Here is a 19,498-nt window from a genome sequence, read left to right as displayed (position 1 = left end):
GTGTGTGTGTGTGTGTGTCTTTATGTATCCTATGGTCCCTGGGAATGTATTCCCGTTAGGCCTACGTTTCTCTTTCTTGTGCGTCCTGTGGAATAAATACAGAAATCTTTCCAGATGAGCGGGAGTGCTGTGCGAAGTGGAGGGATCGGCTTGCCTCACACACAGCTGCATTCCAGCACCACCCAAACCATCCGCTCCTCACCCGCCCCTCACTCACACCAGCATGGCCTGCAGCTCCATCAGGCACCGATGCTTCAGACCGAAACCAACGCGAAAAGCAGGAACTCGTGAGCGAGAGCGTCCGTGATTAACCCGGCCCACTAGACAAGTTAGACCCCTTCGAGAACACGTGGGCGGAGACCGTGGGGCCTCTCGTCTGAGCTGAGAGAATCAAATGTTTGATGATGATTTGTGAACATATGACATGACAGATTGACAATAATATGCGGGGACATCCACTTTGGCTAAGTTGGGTGTGTTTCTCCTTCGCGGCCTAGCCCTGAATCAGCTGCAGTCTAACATAGCCTTCCACTGACCACATGACAAACAGCAAAACTCTATAGAAAGCACTTGTTTTGCACACATATGGAAAATTAGATTTGATGTGGGCGGTTAGACGTTGTTAAAGGTGTGTTAGAAACCTTACCTCTCACTAAAAATATCAATATTTTCTTTACCTGACAAGATGAGAGAAACACCAGGGTAATGTTCAGAACGAAAACAATTGGGAACGTTGCAGATAGGAATACCTCAAATAGAGCAGATTCCTTATTCCACATGTCAGAGATTCATGACTGTTCTAAAGAGCATATTTCTGTCTGAATGTTCTACAACGCTGTGTCCTGCTGAACGCGCCCCTGAAATAGGAGGCGGGGGTATAGGTCTACAGCAGGGGTCCCGTGACAGTTTTGTTTTGGTCAAAAAATACTGGTCAAAAATGATATATTTCAGCTAAAAATGTGTAAAATGTATGAAAATCTGTTCCCAAATATTCCCGCAAATAAAAAAAGAGACATGGAATCGTTTCTCAATGTAATCAAGGTGTCACAATATTTTGGGGGGCTTAGTTGTGGTCAATTAATAATAATAATAATAATTTTCTGGCTCCCAGACCATTCGCTCTGATGAAAATTGGCCCGTGGCTGACTATAGTTGACTACCCCTGGTCTAGGGTCTAGGCATTGCGCAATTCTACCTGTGGACATTACGCAGTCAATTGTCACGTTCCCCACAACCAATACTGTAGGATACAACCTAAATAAACGAATTCACTGGCATCTCATGCACGCTATGAAAATCTCTTGAACTCACCAAAATATTTCTGAAATTGCTAGCATGTAGGCAACGCAAGGCAGGCTGCCATAGTGAGTGCGTATGCAATGCCTTGGGATGAATAGAAAATCATAAAATTCTAATCTCAAAAAGAGGCTCATCACTTCAAATAAAACCTCACAGGGTCTAATGAGGCATTCAAAAGTGTGATATATATCAAATAGTTTAGTAGGCCTAAATAATTTAAAAAGTGAAAGGTAGCAGAATGTTGAGGGGAAAATGGTACCCAAAGAGGTGGGCGATAAAATAAGATGAAGACTAAACCCGGTGGGAGCCCCCTGGCGCCTCATCCACCAAATTCCCAACAGTCTCTCTAGCACTCCAACTCACACACATTATTGCCTATCTATGTCAACTAGAATGTACATTATTGAAGGACACAAAATAAATAAACACGAAATGTAGACTAATAGCATGCGTTATTGTTTCACTAATATTCTCTAATATTCTCAGGGGGAAATAGTTTTTTTTTAAAAGACGGATTGGAGTGAGAAATGTCACTCTTCATTGCGCTGTAAGGATAACGGTGCAATTGGTTACAATATTGTATGTGTAGGTAGGGACAAAGTATTCAACATTCCTTTAAAAAACATTCCTCCACCTCGTGCATTGTGTATTACCTTGAAATAGAGTCCAAAAGCGATGTCTAGTTTAGGTTAACTCTAAAATAACTCTCTGAAGAATACGTGAATCACCAAACAGATTGTAATCTTTCTTTCTATTTAGGTAGGCTAGGGTTTCACCTTTTAAATCAAATGTTTTATGTCAACACGAGTGGGATTAAAGCACGCAAGAATACAAGTACTGGTGTGCTCTTCGAGTGAAACGCCTGAAGGTTGGGAGGCTTGCATAAAACGAATGCAAACCAGGGTTTTGGGAACTATTCAGAACTGTAGACTAGCCTACTGTTGTGTCTGCATTGATATAATGCTTCTTCCAATGATGACAACACATTCACGTCTCTGTAAAAATACATTACTTATGATTTCAGTCCACAGAGGCAAAAAAATGCTCCCAACGTCGACCTATGTAAAAAAGGAAGGGAGACAGCACGTTCACTATGAGAGAATACGTACGTGGGATCCATGTACACATACTGTGACATAAGCTACCACACATGTAATGTTACCTTCATTTAGGGTGCTTGTCTATTCACACACATTGATCCCAAATTTACCTTCATCAAGCAGCCGTTCGAGGTGGTTAAAAATTCCGCAGAAGTTGGGTAGGCTGCTCATCAGTTTCTTGTCATTCATGAGCTGCATGAGATAGTCTGGGGTAGGCTTCGGTTTCTCCTTCGTTTCCATTTCCCCAACCATATTCCAAAAAATTAACAAAAATCAGCCCCAAACAGAACCAAGGATGGTACAAAATATATATATACTGTATTTTGCTGGTAGGCTAAATGCGGTGAGCTGTTCTGTCTCCTGGTGTTGCGTTCAATTTCTTTACGCACTGCACTGCAATTCAACTCCGTCTGGTTGTATGCTTTTCTGAGGACAGGTGATAAAATAAAGAAAAAAGTAAACGAAAGGAAAAATAAAACAAAAATATGAAACGGCGGAGAGGTAGTTTTTTCTTTTTTTAGTTGCTCTTATAGAAGTTATCGGAATGAATAATCTACTCCCGCTGTGTCCACTGCGCTTGGTTTATCTTTTAAAACGATGTGTCTTCTGCTTTCTCCTACCGAGGTTCTTGAGGCTGTGAAAATGTCCCTTTCCCCGAGTTCCCCAGAGCTTTCTGCGTGTTGTTATTTGTGTCTGCACACTGAAAACGTCTGTCCCTCCTGTCTCTACTCTCGATAACAGAGCTTTTTCAATGAAGCTGGCATTAGGTCTCATGTAACCGTGTGGCAGTGCTTCGCCTGGGCTCGCTAGCCCGTCACATGACCACACATCACAGCCGAGTTTCGCAGCGGAGAGCTGAGGCGCGCGCTCCGCCGGCACCGAGTGTGGAAGGACAAATGCGTGTGCACATATTTACACAAAGCTAAACTAATTTCCTGCAACTCTACACATTTTACCATGAGGCTGAGAGAAAAATTACACATTTTCCAGCCAATTAAAGCTTAAATATAAGTGCGTTGACTGTGATAAAGGCACTGGATTATGAACTGTCTTGTTTTCTAGATGAACAAATGAAATAGGCAGTGGCATGGTGCATATAGCCATGGAAGCACAGTGACATACAGTATGCCTTAATGCAGTCATATTCGTGGCTTATTGGGGGTGTGGTTTTTAGTTAGTTTTTTTTGGCAACCCATCCTGCGAGAGTGAATGTCATTCCTGTTCATCTATTCTGTTATATTTAATCAAGTCTGACTAACTCACTGCTTGCTATGAATTCTATCTGATGGTGTTTAGGTAAAAAGACAAATAATATCTCAATCTGATTGGGTGGGCTTGGTTCCCCAGTGGGTGGGCCTGGGCCCAGACCATCCGTGCCCAGGGGTGTCATGCAAACCAAAAATCTGAAGGGGGGCACAAAGTATGTGAGGATTGCCGGGAGGTGGCCCGAAGCCGAGGGGGGGCCCCTCTGACGGTAAGTTGAAGAATTGAAACAGCCTTTTCCTGCAATCTAGAGCCATAATCATTATGCTTAGTTCTATGTAAAAAATATATGTTTATTTTTCTGCATATTTAAGCATACCTCTGGAGCTGTCTGTATCCTGACTGGTGGTTTTAATAAACAAAATATGCTTCTCTGCATCTCTGCTAAAATTGAAAAAGGCTTCTAAAGTTTGTAGTTCCCACTTTAACATTTCAGACTTGATTTGCCCGAGCGAAAAAACTATCAAACCCTACACAAATTCTCATGAATTATAATGCTGCAGTTAAAAAACAACAACATTTGCTGCAGTTTTTCTTCTGCTGTAGCAAACTGGCTCAAATTAATATGCTACATCTGTAGTAATTTCTTGATTAAAAATTCCTACCTGGACTATCTCCATTGACCTTTTTGCACAATTTGTTTGGACTCATCACATACACTGCTGCTACTGTTTATTATCTGTCACTTTATTACTAGTTCTATGTACATACTGTACACTATCTACTTCAATTACCTCGTACCCCTCTCTGCACATCGACTCGGTAATGGTACCCCATGTACAGTGCCATTGACTTTTTTCACATTTTGTTACGTTACAGCCTTATTCTAAAATGGATTAAATAAATAGAAATCCTCAACAATCTACACAAAGTACCCCGTAATGACAAAAGGAAAAGAGGTTTTTGGAAATGTTTGCACATGTATTAAAAATGAAAAACAGAAATACCTTATTTACATAAGTATTCAGACCCTTTGCTATGAGACTCGAAATTGAGCTCAAGTGCATCCTGTTTCCAATGATCATTCTTGAGATGTTTCTACAACTTGAACATTGTACAATAATAGTGAAGACATCAAAACTATGAAATAGCACATATGGAATCATGTAGTAACCCCAAAAAGTGTTAAACATATTTAAGATTCTTCAAAGTAGCCACACTTTGCACACTCTTGGCCTTCTCTCAACCAGCTTCATGAGGTAGTCACCCGGAATGCATTTAAATTTACACAAGGAAGGGGTGATATACAGAAGATAGCCATATTTGGTAAAAGACCAAATCCATATTATGGCAAGAACAACTCAAATAAGCAAAGAGAAATGACAGTCCATCATTACTTTAAGACATGAAGGTCGGTCAATCCGGAAAATGTCAAGAACTTTAACGTTTCTTCAAGTGCAGTCGCAAATACCATCAAGCACTATGATGCAACTGGCTGCCACAGAAAATGAAGACCCAGAGTTACCACTGCAGCAGAGGATAAGTTCATTAGAGTTACCAGTCTCAGAAATTGCAGCCCAAATAAATGCTTCACAGAGTTCAAGTAACAGATACATCTCAACATCAACTGTTCAGAGGAGACTGTGTGAATCAGGCCTTCATGGTTTAATTGCTACAAAGAAACCACTACTAAAGGAAACCAATGAAAAGAAGAGACTTGCTTGGGCCAAGAAACACAAGCAATGGACATTAGACCGGTGGAAATCTGCCCTTTGGTCTGATGAGACCAAATTTGAGATTTTTGGTTTCAACCGCCGTGTCTTTGTGAGGCGCAGAGTAGGTGTTATGGTGTGGGGGTGTTTTGCTGGTGATACGGTCTGTGCTTTATTTAGAATTCAAGGCACACTTAACCAGCATCGCTACCACATCATTCTGCACGATACACCATCCCATCTGGTTTGCACTTAGTGGGACTATCATTTGTTTTTCAACAAGACAATGACCCAAAACACACCTCCAGGCTGTGTAAGGGCTATTTGACCAAGAAGGAGAGTGATGGAGTGCTGCATCAGATGACCTGGCCTCCACAATCACCTGACCTCAAACCATTTGAGATGGTTTGGGATGAGTTGGACCCCAGAGTGAAGGAAAAGCAGCCAACAAGTGCTCAGCATGTGTGGAAACTCATTCAACACTGAAGGAAAAGCTGGTTGAGAGAATGCCAAGAGTGTGCAAAGCTGTCTGCGCTTTTAACGGACCTCTGAGACTATCACAGTGCAGGTGCATTTATACGGAGACTTGATTACACACAGGTGGATTGTATTTACCATCATTAGTCATTTAGGTCAACATTGGATCATTCAGAGATCCTCACTGAACTTCTGGAGAGAGTTTGCTGCACTGAAAGTAAAGGGGCTGAATAATTTTGCACGCCCAATTTTTCAGTTTTTGATTTGTTAAAAAAGTTTGAAATATCCAATAAATGTCGTTCCACTTCATGATTGTGTCCCACTTGCTGTTGATTCTTCACAAAAAAATACAGTTTTATATCTTTATGTTTGAAGCCTGAAATGTGGCAAAAGTTCGCAAAGTTCAAGGGGGCCGAATACTTTCGCAAGGCACTGTACTATTCAGACCCTTTGCTATGAGACTCAAATTTGAGCTCAGGTGCATCCTGTTTCCATTGATCATCCTTGAGATGTTTCTACAACTTGATTGGAGTCCACCTGTGGTAAATTCAATTGATTGGACATGATTTGGAAAGGCACAGACATGTCTATATAAGGTCCCACAGTTGACAGTGCATGCCAGAGCAAAAACCAAGCCATGAGATTGAAGGAATTGTAAGTAAAGCGCCAAGGATTGTGTCGAGGCACAGATCTGGAGAAGGGCACCAAAAAATGTCTGCAGCATTGAAGGTCCCCAAGAACACAATGACCTCCATCATTCTTAAATGGAAGAAGTTTGGAACTACCAAGACTCTTCCGAGAGCTGGCCGCCTGGCCAAATTGAGCAATTGGGTAAGAAGGACCTTGGTCAGGGAGGTGACCAAGAACCCAATGGTCACTCTGACAGAGCTCCAGAGTTCCTATGTGGAGATGGGAGAACATTCCAGAAGGACAACCATCTCTGCAGCACTCTACCAATCAGGCCTTTAAGGTAGAGTGGCCAGACGGAAGACACTCCTCGGTAAAAGGCACATGACAGCCCGTTTGGAGTTTGCCAAAAGGCACCTAAAGAGTCAGACCATGAGAAACAAGATTCTCTGGTCTGATGAAACCGAGATTGAACTCTTGGCCTGAATGCCAAGCGTCATGTCTGGAGGAAACCTGGAACCATCCCTACGGTGAAGCATGGTGGTGTCAGCATCATGCTGTGGGGACTGGGAGACTAGTCAGGATAGAGGAAAAGACGAACCGAGCAAAGTACAAGGAGATCCTTAAAAAAAACCTGCTCCAGAGTGCTCAGGACTTCAGACTGGGGCGAAGGTTCACCTTCCAACAGGACATCGACCCTAAGCACACAGCCAAGACAATGCAGGAGTGGTCTGAATGTCCTTGAGTGGCCCAGCCAGAGCCCGGACTTGAACCCAATCGAACATCTCTGGAGAGACCTGAAAATAGCTGTGCAGCAACACTCCCCATCCAACCTGACATAGATTTAGAGGATCTGCAGAGAAGAATGGGAGAAACCCTGGAAGACTCGATGCTGTAATCACTGCCAAAGGTGCTTCAACAAAGTACTGAGTAAAGTGTCTGAATACTTATGTAAATTTGATGTTACATATTTTTTTATGTTTATAAATGACCAAAAATAAAAAAATAAACAGCTATTGCTTTGTCATTATGGGGTATTGCATGTAGATTGATGAGGAAAATGTTATTTTAATAAAATTTAGAATAAGGCTGTAATGTAACACAATGTGGAAAAAATCAATAGGTCTGCATATTTCCCGAAGGCACTGTACATATACATGTACACTACATGTACACTACATCTACATGTACACTACATGACCAAAAGTATTTCACCTGCTCAACGAACATCTCATTTCCAAAATCATGGGCATTAATATGGAGTTGGTACCCCCTTTGCTGCTATAACAGCCTACCTTCTTCTGGGAAGGCTTTCCACTAAATGTTGGAAAATTGCTGCAGGTACTTGCTTCCATTCAGCCACAAGAGCATTAGTGTTGGGCGATTAGGCCTGGCTCGCAATTGGCATTCCAATTTATGCCAAAGGTGTGCAATGGGGTTAAGGTCAGGGCTCTGTGCAGGCCAGTCAAACCATTTCTGTTTGGACATCACTTGGTGCATGGGGCATTGTCACGCTGAAACAGGAACATTGAAGCACAAAATTGTTAAGAATGTCATTGTAAGCTATAAGATTTCCCTTCACTGGAACTAAGGGGCCTAGCCCAAACCATGAAGAACAGCACCAGACCATTAATCTTCCTCCACCAAACTTTACAGCTGGCACTATGCATTGGGGCAGGTAGCATTCTCCTGGCATCCGCCAAACCCAGATTCGTCCGTTGGAATGCCAGATGGTGAAGCCTGATTCATCATTCCAGAGAACGAGTTTCCACTGCCCCAGAGTCCAATGGCTTTGAGCTTTACAACACTCCAGCTGACGCTGGGCATTGCGCATGGTGGTCTTAGCCTTGTGTGTGGCTGCTTAGCCATGGAACAGTTCTTGTGCTGACGTTACTTCCAGAGGCAGCTTGGAACTCGTTAGTGAGTGTTACAACCAAGGACAGACGATTTTCATGGGCTACGCGCTTCAGCACTTGGGGGTCCCATTCTGTGAGATTGTGTGTCCTACCACTTCGTGGCTGAGCTGCGTTACTCCTAGAAGTTTACACTTCACAATAACAGCACTTACAGTTGACCAGGGCACCTCTAGCAGGGCAGAAATTTGACGAACTGACTTGTTGGAAAGGTGGCATGCTACGGTGCCTCGTTGAAAGAAACTGAGCTCTTCAGTAAGGCCATTCTACTGTCAATGTTTGTCTATTGAGATTGCATGCCTGTGTGCTTGATTGTATAAACCTGTCAGAAATGGGTGTGGCTTAAATAGTTGAATACACTAATTTGAAGGGGTATCCACATACTTTTGATAATAATTATCTATGGCCCCCTCCCTTGCTACAGAAGGGATTCGGAACGTTTCAGCTGACTCTTTGCCCTGAACCTGAAGAAACTGCAACAACAGGAATGTCTCTTTTTGTGACAACGTTTATTTGCTGTGGGAGCAACCAGCACTTTTTAAAAGAGACGGGATTCACCACAACCGCAGGGGTTCCAAGATTATTTCCAGCAACATGGCAAACTGTTTTAGAGAATGACGGACAGGGTCTCGTAGTGCTCCAGTTCTCCCTGTTAGAATAAGCAACAGAGGACTCCTTTAGAAATGGGACTGTGGTTATTGTGAATAGCCTAATTTATGCTCCTTTAACTCCGGCTTCTACAGTGAGTTTATACAAACCGTTATCTCCTACCATTCTGATAGTCTCAAATCTGTCAGAAAACGTTGTTGTAACGTTAACAATTTGGCTGTTATTCCATTGGTTACCTCGAGGCAGATACCCCAGGGGCAGAGTGGCCCACACATTGAATACGGCGCTTTTAAATGTTTGAGCAATCACAATTAAAACCATTCTCGTGAAGGATCTCTTTCCTGAGCGCAAAGTTGATTGCATGTTTCTCACTGAATCATGGCTGTCATCAGACTGTACTGTCGCTCTTATTGAAGCCTCCCCCTGGACTACAACTTTTCATGCTCTATCAGAAAAGGGAAAAAGGGTTGGGGGGCAGCCTATTTTTACTAATGCTCTCAGCTGTAAGGACATTTCTTTTGGCGACTTTGGGTCTTTTGAGCATCATGCTGTACTGTTCAAATGTCAGCCACCAGTGCTGGCCATAACCCTGTATAGGCCGCCAAAGCACAGCCCCACTTTCTTTACTGATTCATCTGAACTATTGTCTATTGTCGTTAAGAACTATGCTAAAATCATTGTATTGGGTGATTTTAATATCCATGTTGACAAAGAAACTGACCCCAAGGACATTGAACTTATCAATATTTTGAGCAATATGGACTTTAAGCAACATGTTAGTTACAGGACCCACCCATAATTGCGGCCATACTCTGGATCTGGTCATTACCAAGGGGCTTTCTATTGACATATCCTCTATTGTTGATGTTGCTTTATCTGATAGCCACTGTGTTTTTTTATTACCTTGTTGCCCATAGCGCAGGGTAATACTGAACACATTAAGAAACCTTATCTTACCTCTGAAGTTGCTAAAGATTTTAATTTAGTGTATGAACAATATACCCCCCCACCCCCCCCACACCTATTCTGCCTTCCTCTTGTGATGATTTAGTTGATCACTTTCATAGCAAATTAAGGGCAACAATTGATGCCATAGCTCCAGTAAAGTTGAAAAAGGCCACATCCAAATGGAGAGCCCCTTGGATGAGTGAGGAAACTTATCAACTAAAGAGAAATTGCAGAAAGGCAGAGTGGAAGTGGAGAAAGTCAAAGTTGCAGGTCCATTACGATATTCTGAGAGAGCTCTTGTCATATATAACAAGGCAATTAGAAATGCCAGAAATACTCATTTTTCTAACTTGATCACTATAAATCAGAATAAATTGAGAGTGCTCTTCTCAACCATTGATGGCCTGATAAATCCTACCCCTGCAAACCTATCTGAACTTTCCTCCACATCTAAATGTTGTGGCATATTTCAACAATAGGCTGGTTATCAGTCAAGCTAGACCTGTTGACAAGTTTGATGATATGTGCCCTAGCCTACCAGGCAACGGCACTATGGATTTATTTTCCCTGGTTGACACAGACATGCTCAGGAAAGTGATATCACAACTTAAGACTTGTACCTGCATTCTTGATCCTATTCCCACCACCTTAAAAACAGTTTTCAATTGTATATCTGCAGAAGTGCAAGCTATTGTTAATCAATCTCTGTTCACAGGGCACTTTCCCAATTGTACTAAAAACTGCAATGTTGAAACCTCTTCTGAAGAAGTAATCTAGATGCTTCAGCTCTTAGTAATTTTCCAATCTTCCATTCTTAAGCAAATTGGTGTTGAGACAGTAAAACTATTTTTTAAATGCCAACTGTATCTTTGAAAAATTCTGGCTTTTGTGCCCACCACATCACAGAGTGTTAAGGTGGTAAATGATCTTAGATCCAACACAGAGGCAAACAGCTCTCTGACCTTGAACAGTACTATTAGATTTAAGTGCTGGATTTGACACTGTTGACCATGATGTCCTTCTGCACAGAATGGATTGACCTCTCCGGTCCAGTTCTAAATTGGTTTAGGACCTATTTAACCGGTCGAGAGTGTGTCACTCTTGGCTGAACATAACTCATAGAAAATACATATCACGTGGCATTCCGCAAGGTTTGATTTTGGGTCCTGTACTGTTCAGTTTATACCGTGCATTTGGAAAGTATTCAGACCCTTTGACTTTTTCCATATGTTGTTATGTTACAGCCTTATTCTAAAATGGATTGCATGTATTTTTATCCTAATCAATCTCCACACAATACACCATAATTACAAAGCAAAAACAGGTTGTTAGAAATATTTGTTGATTTATAAAATAAAAAAAGGAAATGTCATGTTTACATACAGTACCTTTGGCAGCGATTACAGCATCAACTTTTCTTCGGTATGACACAACAAGTTCGGTACATCTATATTTGGGGATTTTCTCCCGTTCTTCTCTGCAGATCCTCTCAAGCTCTGTCAGGTTGGATTGGAAGAGTTGGTGCACAGGCATTTTCAGGTCTCTCCAGAGATGTTCGATTGTGTTCAAATCCGGGCTCTGGCTGGGCCACTCAAGGACATTCAGAGACTTGTCCCGAAGTCACAACTGTGTTGTCTTGGCTATGTGACTGGGGTTGTTGTCCTTTTGGAAGGTGAACCAAGGATCTCTCTGTACTTTTCTCCGTTCATCTTTGCCTTGATCCTGACGAGTCTCACAGTCCCTGCCGCTGAAAAACATCCCCACAACATGATGCTGCCACCACCATGCTTCATCGTAGGGATTGTGCCAGGTTTCTTCCAGACGTGACACTTTGGTATTCAGGCCAAAGAGTTCAATCTTGGTTTCATCAGACCAGAGAATCTTGTTTCTCATGGTTTGAGAGTCTTTAGGTGCCTTTTGGCAAACTCCAAGCGGGCTGTTATGTGCCTTTTACTGAGGAGTGGCTTCCGTCTGGCAATTCTGGCAACCATAAAGGCCTGATTGGTGGAGTGCTGCAGAGATGGTTGTCCTTCTGGAAGGTTCTCCCATCTCCACAGGGGATCTCTAGAGCTCTGTCAGAGTGACCATTGGGTTCTTGGTCACCTCCCTGACCAAGGCCCTTCTCCCCCAATTGCTCAGTTTGACCAGGTGGCCAACTCTAGGAAGAGTCTTGGTGGTTCTAAACTTCTTCCATTTAAGAATGATGGGGGCCCCTATGTTATTGGGGACCTTCAATGCCGCAGAAATGTTTTTGTACCCTTCCCCAGATCTGAGCCTCGACACAACCCTGTCTCGGCCCTCTACGGACAATCCCTTTGACCTCATGGCTGGATTTTTGCTCTTGGCATGCACTGTCAACTATGGGACCTTAGACATGTGTGTGCCTTTCCAAATCATGTCCAATCAATTGAATTTACCACAGGTGGACTCCAATCAAGTTGTAGAAACATCTCAAGGATGATCAATGGAAACAGGATGCACCTGATCTCAATTTCGAGTCTCATAGCAAAGGGTCTGAATAAGGTATTTATGCAAATATTTTCGCTTTGTCATTATGGGGTATTGTGAGTAGATTGATGGGGGGAAATTAATTGAATCCATTTTAGAATAAGGCTGTAACGTAACTTCATGTGGAAAAAGGGAACGTTTCTGAATACTTTCCTAATGCGCTGTGCAATTTGATTTGGTTAGTTAGCTAGTTATGAGGTTGGGAGACTGGGAACCTACCTGGGCCAGATAAAGCCAACTTCATAAAATTGTTATGAGACTATTAGTATTACAATAAACCCTGTCCTGAAGTCAAATGACCTAGTGGCCATATGGGTGGAATGTCATTCATATTTTTCATAATTTCATAATTAATTAACGTCATTAAAAATAACTCTGAATATCTGGTGTTTCTATGTCAAACGGTTTTGCTATATTTCAGTCTTCTGGTATGTACTGTATATAAAGTATAATATTGGGATGCAGAACTCTATATCTGACATAGTACAGGTGTCTTCTTTTTTTTAAAGCCCATAACCATGTGTGTAAGGTGTATAATTTACTTCAAAGTAGATTTGTTTAAGACAACCAAGAAACAGACCCTGATTTAGCCCACTACCGTAAAAAAGGTTATTTTCTACATTGTAGAATAATAGTGAAGACATCTAAACTATGAAATTACACATATGGAATCAAGTACTAACCTAAAAAGTGTTAAACAAATCAAAATATCTTTTATATTTGAGATTCTTCAAAGTAGCCACCCTTTGCCTTGGTGACAGCTTTACACACGCTTGGCATTCTTGGCCATGTTCTGATTATAACAGAACATGGCCAAGATGTTCAAATGTTCATAAATTACCAGCATGGTCAAATAATAGGTCTGGGACAGGTAGCACGTCCGGTGAACAGGTCAGGATTCCATAGCCGCAGGCAGAACAGTTGAAACTGGAGCAGCAGCACGGCCAGGTGGACTGGGGACAGCAAGGAGTCATCATTCCAGGTAGTCCTGAGGCACGGTCCTAGGGCTCAGGTCCTCCGAGAGAGAGAAAGAAAGAGAATTAGAGAGAGCATACTTAAATTCACACAGGACACCGGATAAGACAGGAGTCTTCAGATATAACAAACCCTATGATATGTGATATGTGAATGCGATAATGCATTCTACAGTCCAACCTAGTTGAACTATTGGGGATGTTGTGAATAAACACAGAATCAAAGGTAAGATTTAAATTTACGTGAGAAAGTCTCATTTTAAAGAGAATGGAGTGAATGATGTGTCGTGTTCTATTATGGCTTCATTGTTACAGATGTTGATTAAACCGCAAAACATTTCACCAAACTATGTTAATTCCAGTGAAGGCATGGGATCTTTTATTTTACCACACAATAAGCATGAATTATAACTGCTTAAATTCTGTCATTAAAGTATGTATATAAATAGTTTAATTGGCTTAATGGTGTTGCCTTTCTTTTGTTATGCAAAACACGTTCCATGCCCGGAGCTGGCTGCCTTTCAGATGTATTAGAAAAAACAATTGCCCCACTTTCTGTTTGATGTTACTTTGCCCGCCATCCCTTTTCACGCGAATGAAAAAGAACAGGGGCAATGTTTTAAAAACAGTCCGAAAAACAAAGCTGCAAAGAATGTGTGAAATGGGCCAAGGAGATGAGGGGCTGAGGGGGTTTGAGGGGGCCGAGGAGGCCTGTGGGCCTGGCACTGACAGCCCTGAAACAAACGACCCAACAGAACAGGAAGGGATTGTACTGGGCCTTTTCCACTACCTTTTCATCCCTTTGTGCCTCCACGGCCATTCTCATGGAGATCCACTTGTACTCGGAGGCCTACGCTGGCTAGAGTCTCGCCCGCCTCTGCTCAGAGAGTGTGTTTGGAGGAGGATGAGGGGGGGGGGGGGTGTATTTATGCCCCCCCCCCCCCCCCCCCCCCTTAATGCCCCCTAGCCCCACCAGCTCCCCAATCCTCCACTCACTCACCCAGTGACGGCACCCTTGTTTGAGAGCAGAGGAATTACTGTTAATGAATGCATTCCTGCACACATAGACTGTGAAACATGGCAAAGAGAGCAACCAGGTCTCTGTCTGTCCCAACTTGGCCAGGAGAACACTGGCGCTCTCAATCTCTTTCCCAACTCTGCCTTTTTCAATCCCTCCGTCTTTCTCACACACTCTACCCCTTTAGCACGCTCTCCCCCTCATTCTCTCAGTCTCGCTCTCTCTCTGTCCCCCTTGCCCCCCTCATAAACGCCTCCTCAATGATGGCATGTGGGCAAGCAGGGTTAAACCAAAAAGAAAAGTAGCCTATAAACTGATGAAACCGGATCTAGACTGAGCAACGAGGGGGGGGGGGGGGGGGGGTCAAGCTCTCACCATGGCAACGCCACCCCAATGAGACAGGAGTTTTGGTGAATGAACTGAGATATCAGCCTGATAATATTACATGACACCCTGCCTCAATGCCTCTGGCAGTGAACAACAACTCTGACTGCCTCTATGGAAATCAGCTTTGTATCGTTTAAAATAGATTTTCTTCATAGAACAACAGGCTACGAAGTCACGGAGAGAGGCACTGAATGAGATATCAATGGAAGAGGTTATTTGATTGGCCTACATGTGACAATGTATAGTATTGGGAGGCTGTTGGTGTTGATAGTACTATACAGAAGCAGTATAATACTCTCACAACAGTTTGGTTTATTGTCACTCATCATTCTGTCCAAAAATACACGCCAATTCCATCTAACTGCATTCAATGTTCATCACTTTCATCATACAATTCCATCTAACTGTATTCAATGAAATTCATTTATTTTGAATGCCACCCCCATTGCTTTGATGTTCATACACCATTAAATACAGTTTACATCCAGACAGACTGGCAGAGGCGTTCGTTCAGTAGAGCCAGAGCCCACATACAGCCATGCTCGAGACACCATACTGTGTAGGGCTCGCAGCACCAATCAGCCTGTCTCCAGGCTTTTTCGGTTGCCTGGTTCTTTGTAGCAGGAATCTGCCGGGTGCTAATTTGACGCGCTGTTGAGATAAAAGGGGGGACGGGACTCATGTTAGTTTCAGCATCAGAGGATCGGAATGCAGGCTATTTAACGCAGGAGTCAGACAATCCCCACGGTCGGGGACAGCCCCCGCCCGGACAGATCAGCTAAATAAATAGAGGAGTAATTAACAGAGCATCGAGAGGACAGGCATTACTGGGAGAGCGTTTCATTACAGCTCACGCAGAAGAGTGGAGGGAGAGGGGAGGGGTGGAGAGAGGGTGGGAGAACGGGAAGAGAGAAAGTGAGGGCTGAGGAATAGAGAAAGAAAAAGGTGGAGAGAAAGAGTTGGCGGAAGAGTGAAATACAGGGTAGGTTATGACGGGAGAGAGTGGTTGTTGTATAGAGTGAAAGAAAGGGGAGAAGGGAGAGAGTTGAAAAGAGAGAAAAATTGTTGAAAGAAAGTGACATTCCGGGACAGTTATGGAAGGAAGGGAGTGGTAAGGAAGAAGAGGGTAAGAGAAAGTGGGTATGCGAAAGAGAGTGTGAGGAAAAAGAAAGGGACAAGGAAAGAAGAGTGAGTTGGCAACAGTTTTTGGTCACAAAAAGTATAGCACCTGTTGTGCATCATCAGCTCGATAATAAATCGCAATATACACATCACGACTACAAAATATGTTGAAGAGACTTAAAGTCATTCTCAGAGTACATCTTGATATGCGGTGTTCTGACGGGTTATTTTCCCAGTGAACTCCTGTGTCCTGATGGCTTAATGAGATTATAACAGTATTCAGGAACAATCAAGGCTCTGTTGCAGTGATCAGCTGCCATACTGTACACCTGACTAAATGTATGCTATAGTTATTGTATACATAGGCCCTAACTACATACTGTCCATGTTTTGTAAAGTACTTAAGTAAAAAATACTTTAAAGTACTACTTAAGTAGGTTTTTGGGGTGTCTGTACTTTACTATTTATATTTTGGACAACTTTTACTTTTACTTCACTACATTCCAAACAAAAATAATGTACTTTTTACTCCATACTCCTGACACCCAAAAGTACTCGTTACATTTTGAATGCTTAACAAGACAGGAAAATGGTCTAATTCATCCCTACTGCCTCTGATCTGGCGGACTCACTAAATAAACCCACATGCTTAGTTTGTAAATGATGTCTGAGTGTTGGAGTGTGCCCCTGGATATCTGTAAATTAAAAAACACAAAAATGGTGCCTTCTGGTTTGCTTAAAACCTCAATGGGATTGGAAAAATGAAGAGGAGAATAAATGAGTGCATACTGACCCACAACTGATCTGTAGGGCACCTTACCCATAATGCACCATTCTCAACTGGCTCAAGCTGACCACATAATGCCATGGACTACAATGTTACTGTGGGTATGTCTCATATGTGAAATAACATGACCTAGTGCCATGGAACATTGCAATGGTTCTACAATATTTCTTCTGAAAACCCTCTTCAATTTTGGACTCGACTTCAACACAACAAGACCAAATAATACTTCCTGTTTCACTTCTCTATGTGCTGCAGTCTGAAACACATTTTCTTTGCTGCTTATACAGAGAAAGGATTAGTCATGACAGTGTTTTCAACTGTGATTACAACACATCACTTGTTGTTTTCAACCTCTATCTGCATTTGATTGATGTTTCCCTAATGGCTATTGATTTGATCTTCAGAGTAAATAAAAGCATATCTCCTAAATGTAGTGTTGATGCTTGGAGCTCTCATTCTATTTGTCAGCACACAGAGAGGGTTCATTAGATAGCCGGAGGGCAGAGTGTCTGACTGTCAGTATCTGTCATTTGTGCAGGTACAGATAAATAATTTAGACAAACAAAAGGCTAACTTCAGCAGAACAGCAGCAGTTTAATAGGGAAGAATGCTCACTACTGTTTCGAACCTTCTGTAAGCCTAACATAGCTACTATGGGTCATTCATTGCACTTCGAAAACAAATCTAAATCTATCGCCATGACATCCATCATGCTCTACTCTATTTGTGTGTGATTGTGTCATGTGTGAATCTGTATACACCGTGTGTATACATGCCTCATTGTGTCTGTTATGGTGTACATGCCACCGTGTGTGTTTGAGAAACTAGTGTACGTGTGTGTGCCAGCGAGTGTGTGTACAGGCACAGTGGACAGTGACTCCATGGTTTGTGGGAACAGAGGGGCTGATTGTTAGCCGGTCGAGGGGAGCACAGTGCACCATTGTGAGATACAGGAGAAGGGTAGCGAAGAACAGAGACACAAAGACAATTAGCGGACTTCCACAATGGAGACATCGCCACAACGGCGACTTTCAACCGGGATTGGAGGCACCGCCTGTGTGCCACAGAGGGACGACAGAGACAATGGCTGTTTCCGTGTCATGGAGCCCACGGCCATTCACCTCTGTCCATTGTTTGGCCCCACCCTCTCCCTTTGGATTGGCCACTGCTTATCATGGAGATTGGGTGACAGGCTGACTGGCTCTGTTTGCAGTAACCTGATTGTGTGGTGATTTTACATGTGCTCTCGTGTAAAGTCACAGGTTCTTACAGAGTCGCTCAAAAGTCTCTCTGTTCTTGTGTCTCCCTTCCTAGTGAGGCTATAGAGATCACCAGCTTGTAGTCCTAAAACCCGGAAATTAGTTACCTCTGGTTCTTTCAGCCGTCCCTATGGGGAAAATGAATGGGGAATGAAGGTTAACATACAGGAGATCTTATACGTTTTGTTTTATGATATAATAGCAGTCAGTTAACGTGAGCTTCACAAAAAGTGACATTAGCTGATTTGAGATGATCTCATAGAACAAGACTGATGTGGCTAGCTAATGTGATCTGTTGTTGCTGGCTTTTTTTTTTTTACTACACTGCATTCAAAAGATTAGCCCAACTGGCTCTATGGCTGGTACTAGAGCTGGATTGGTCATAAGCTTTGATTTAGGAACACTTTGGGAACCGATGAAATCCACTGGCCTATCTTTGACTTGGCCATCTATCTCAAAGGTTTTGGCATCTTCCATAAATTGTGGCCTTGACTTTGCCATATAAATAATTGGAAATAATAAGAGGAAGCTCCAGTAATATGGGTAGCTATTGAAAGATCGCTGCGATGTGTTTTTTCTACATCGTAACGGACAGGGTGCAACCGTGGTAGGCTGCTGGCAGGCTTCGCTTGCGGTACAGCCAAGTCAGCCCGTGCTCATGGTCCTCACAGGGGAAGGGAAAGAATAGGTTACAATGACTTTGCTCACGATCATGTCACTACAGTGCATTGCGAAAGTATTCGGCCCCCTTGAACTTTGTGACCTTTTGCCACATTTCAGGCTTCAAACATAAAGATATAAAACTGTATTTTTTTTGTGAAGAATCAACAACAAGTGGGACACAATCATGAAGTGGAACGACATTTATTGGATATTTCAAACTTTTTTAACATTTCAAAAACTGAAAAATTGGGCGTGCAAAATTATTCAGCCCCTTTACTTTCAGTGCAGCAAACTCTCTCCAGAAGTTCAGTGAGGATCTCTGAATGATCCAATGTTGACCTAAATGACTAATGATGATAAATACAATCCACCTGTGTGTAATCAAGTCTCCATATAAATGCACCTGCACTGTGATAGTCTCAGAGGTCTGTTAAAAGCGCAGAGAGCATCATGAAGAACAAGGAACACACCAGGCAGGTCCGAGATACTGTTGTGAAGAAGTTTAAAGCCGGATTTAGATACAAAAAGATTTCCCAAGCTTTAAACATCCCAAGGAGCACTGTGCAAGCGATAATATTGAAATGGAAGGAGTATCAGACCACTGCAAATCTACCAAGACCTGGCCGTCCCTCTAAACTTTCAGCTCATACAAGGAGAAGACTGATCAGAGATGCAGCCAAGAGGCCCATGATCACTCTGGATGAACTGCAGAGATCTACAGCTGAGGTGGGAGACTCTGTCCATAGGACAACAATCAGTCGTATATTGCACAAATCTGGCCTTTATGGAAGAGTGGCAAGAAGAAAGCCATTTCTTAAAGATATCCATAAAAAGTGTTGTTTAAAGTTTGCCACAAGCCACCTGGGAGACACACCAAACATGTGGAAGAAGG

General features: G+C 42.6%; 1 protein-coding gene across 2 annotated transcripts in view; it reads right to left on the bottom strand.

The window, feature by feature from the left end:
• Positions 1-3,170, bottom strand: part of LOC139381953 (protein quaking-B-like) — a 91,963-nt gene extending 88,793 nt beyond the window's left edge. For both annotated transcript variants that reach the window (XM_071125839.1, XM_071125838.1), the window contains exon 1: positions 2,510-3,170. In XM_071125839.1, coding sequence (XP_070981940.1) covers positions 2,510-2,651 — 142 coding nt within the window. In that variant the 5' untranslated portion in view covers positions 2,652-3,170. The remainder of the gene's footprint in view (positions 1-2,509) is intronic.
• Between the last annotated feature and the right edge of the window lie 16,328 nt (positions 3,171-19,498).

Source organism: Oncorhynchus clarkii, chromosome 23 (genome assembly GCF_045791955.1).
Source record: "Oncorhynchus clarkii lewisi isolate Uvic-CL-2024 chromosome 23, UVic_Ocla_1.0, whole genome shotgun sequence".
Taxonomy (NCBI): Eukaryota; Metazoa; Chordata; class Actinopteri; order Salmoniformes; family Salmonidae; genus Oncorhynchus; species Oncorhynchus clarkii.
Note: the sequence above shows the minus strand (reverse complement) of the source record. Positions and strands in the feature narration are given on the sequence as shown.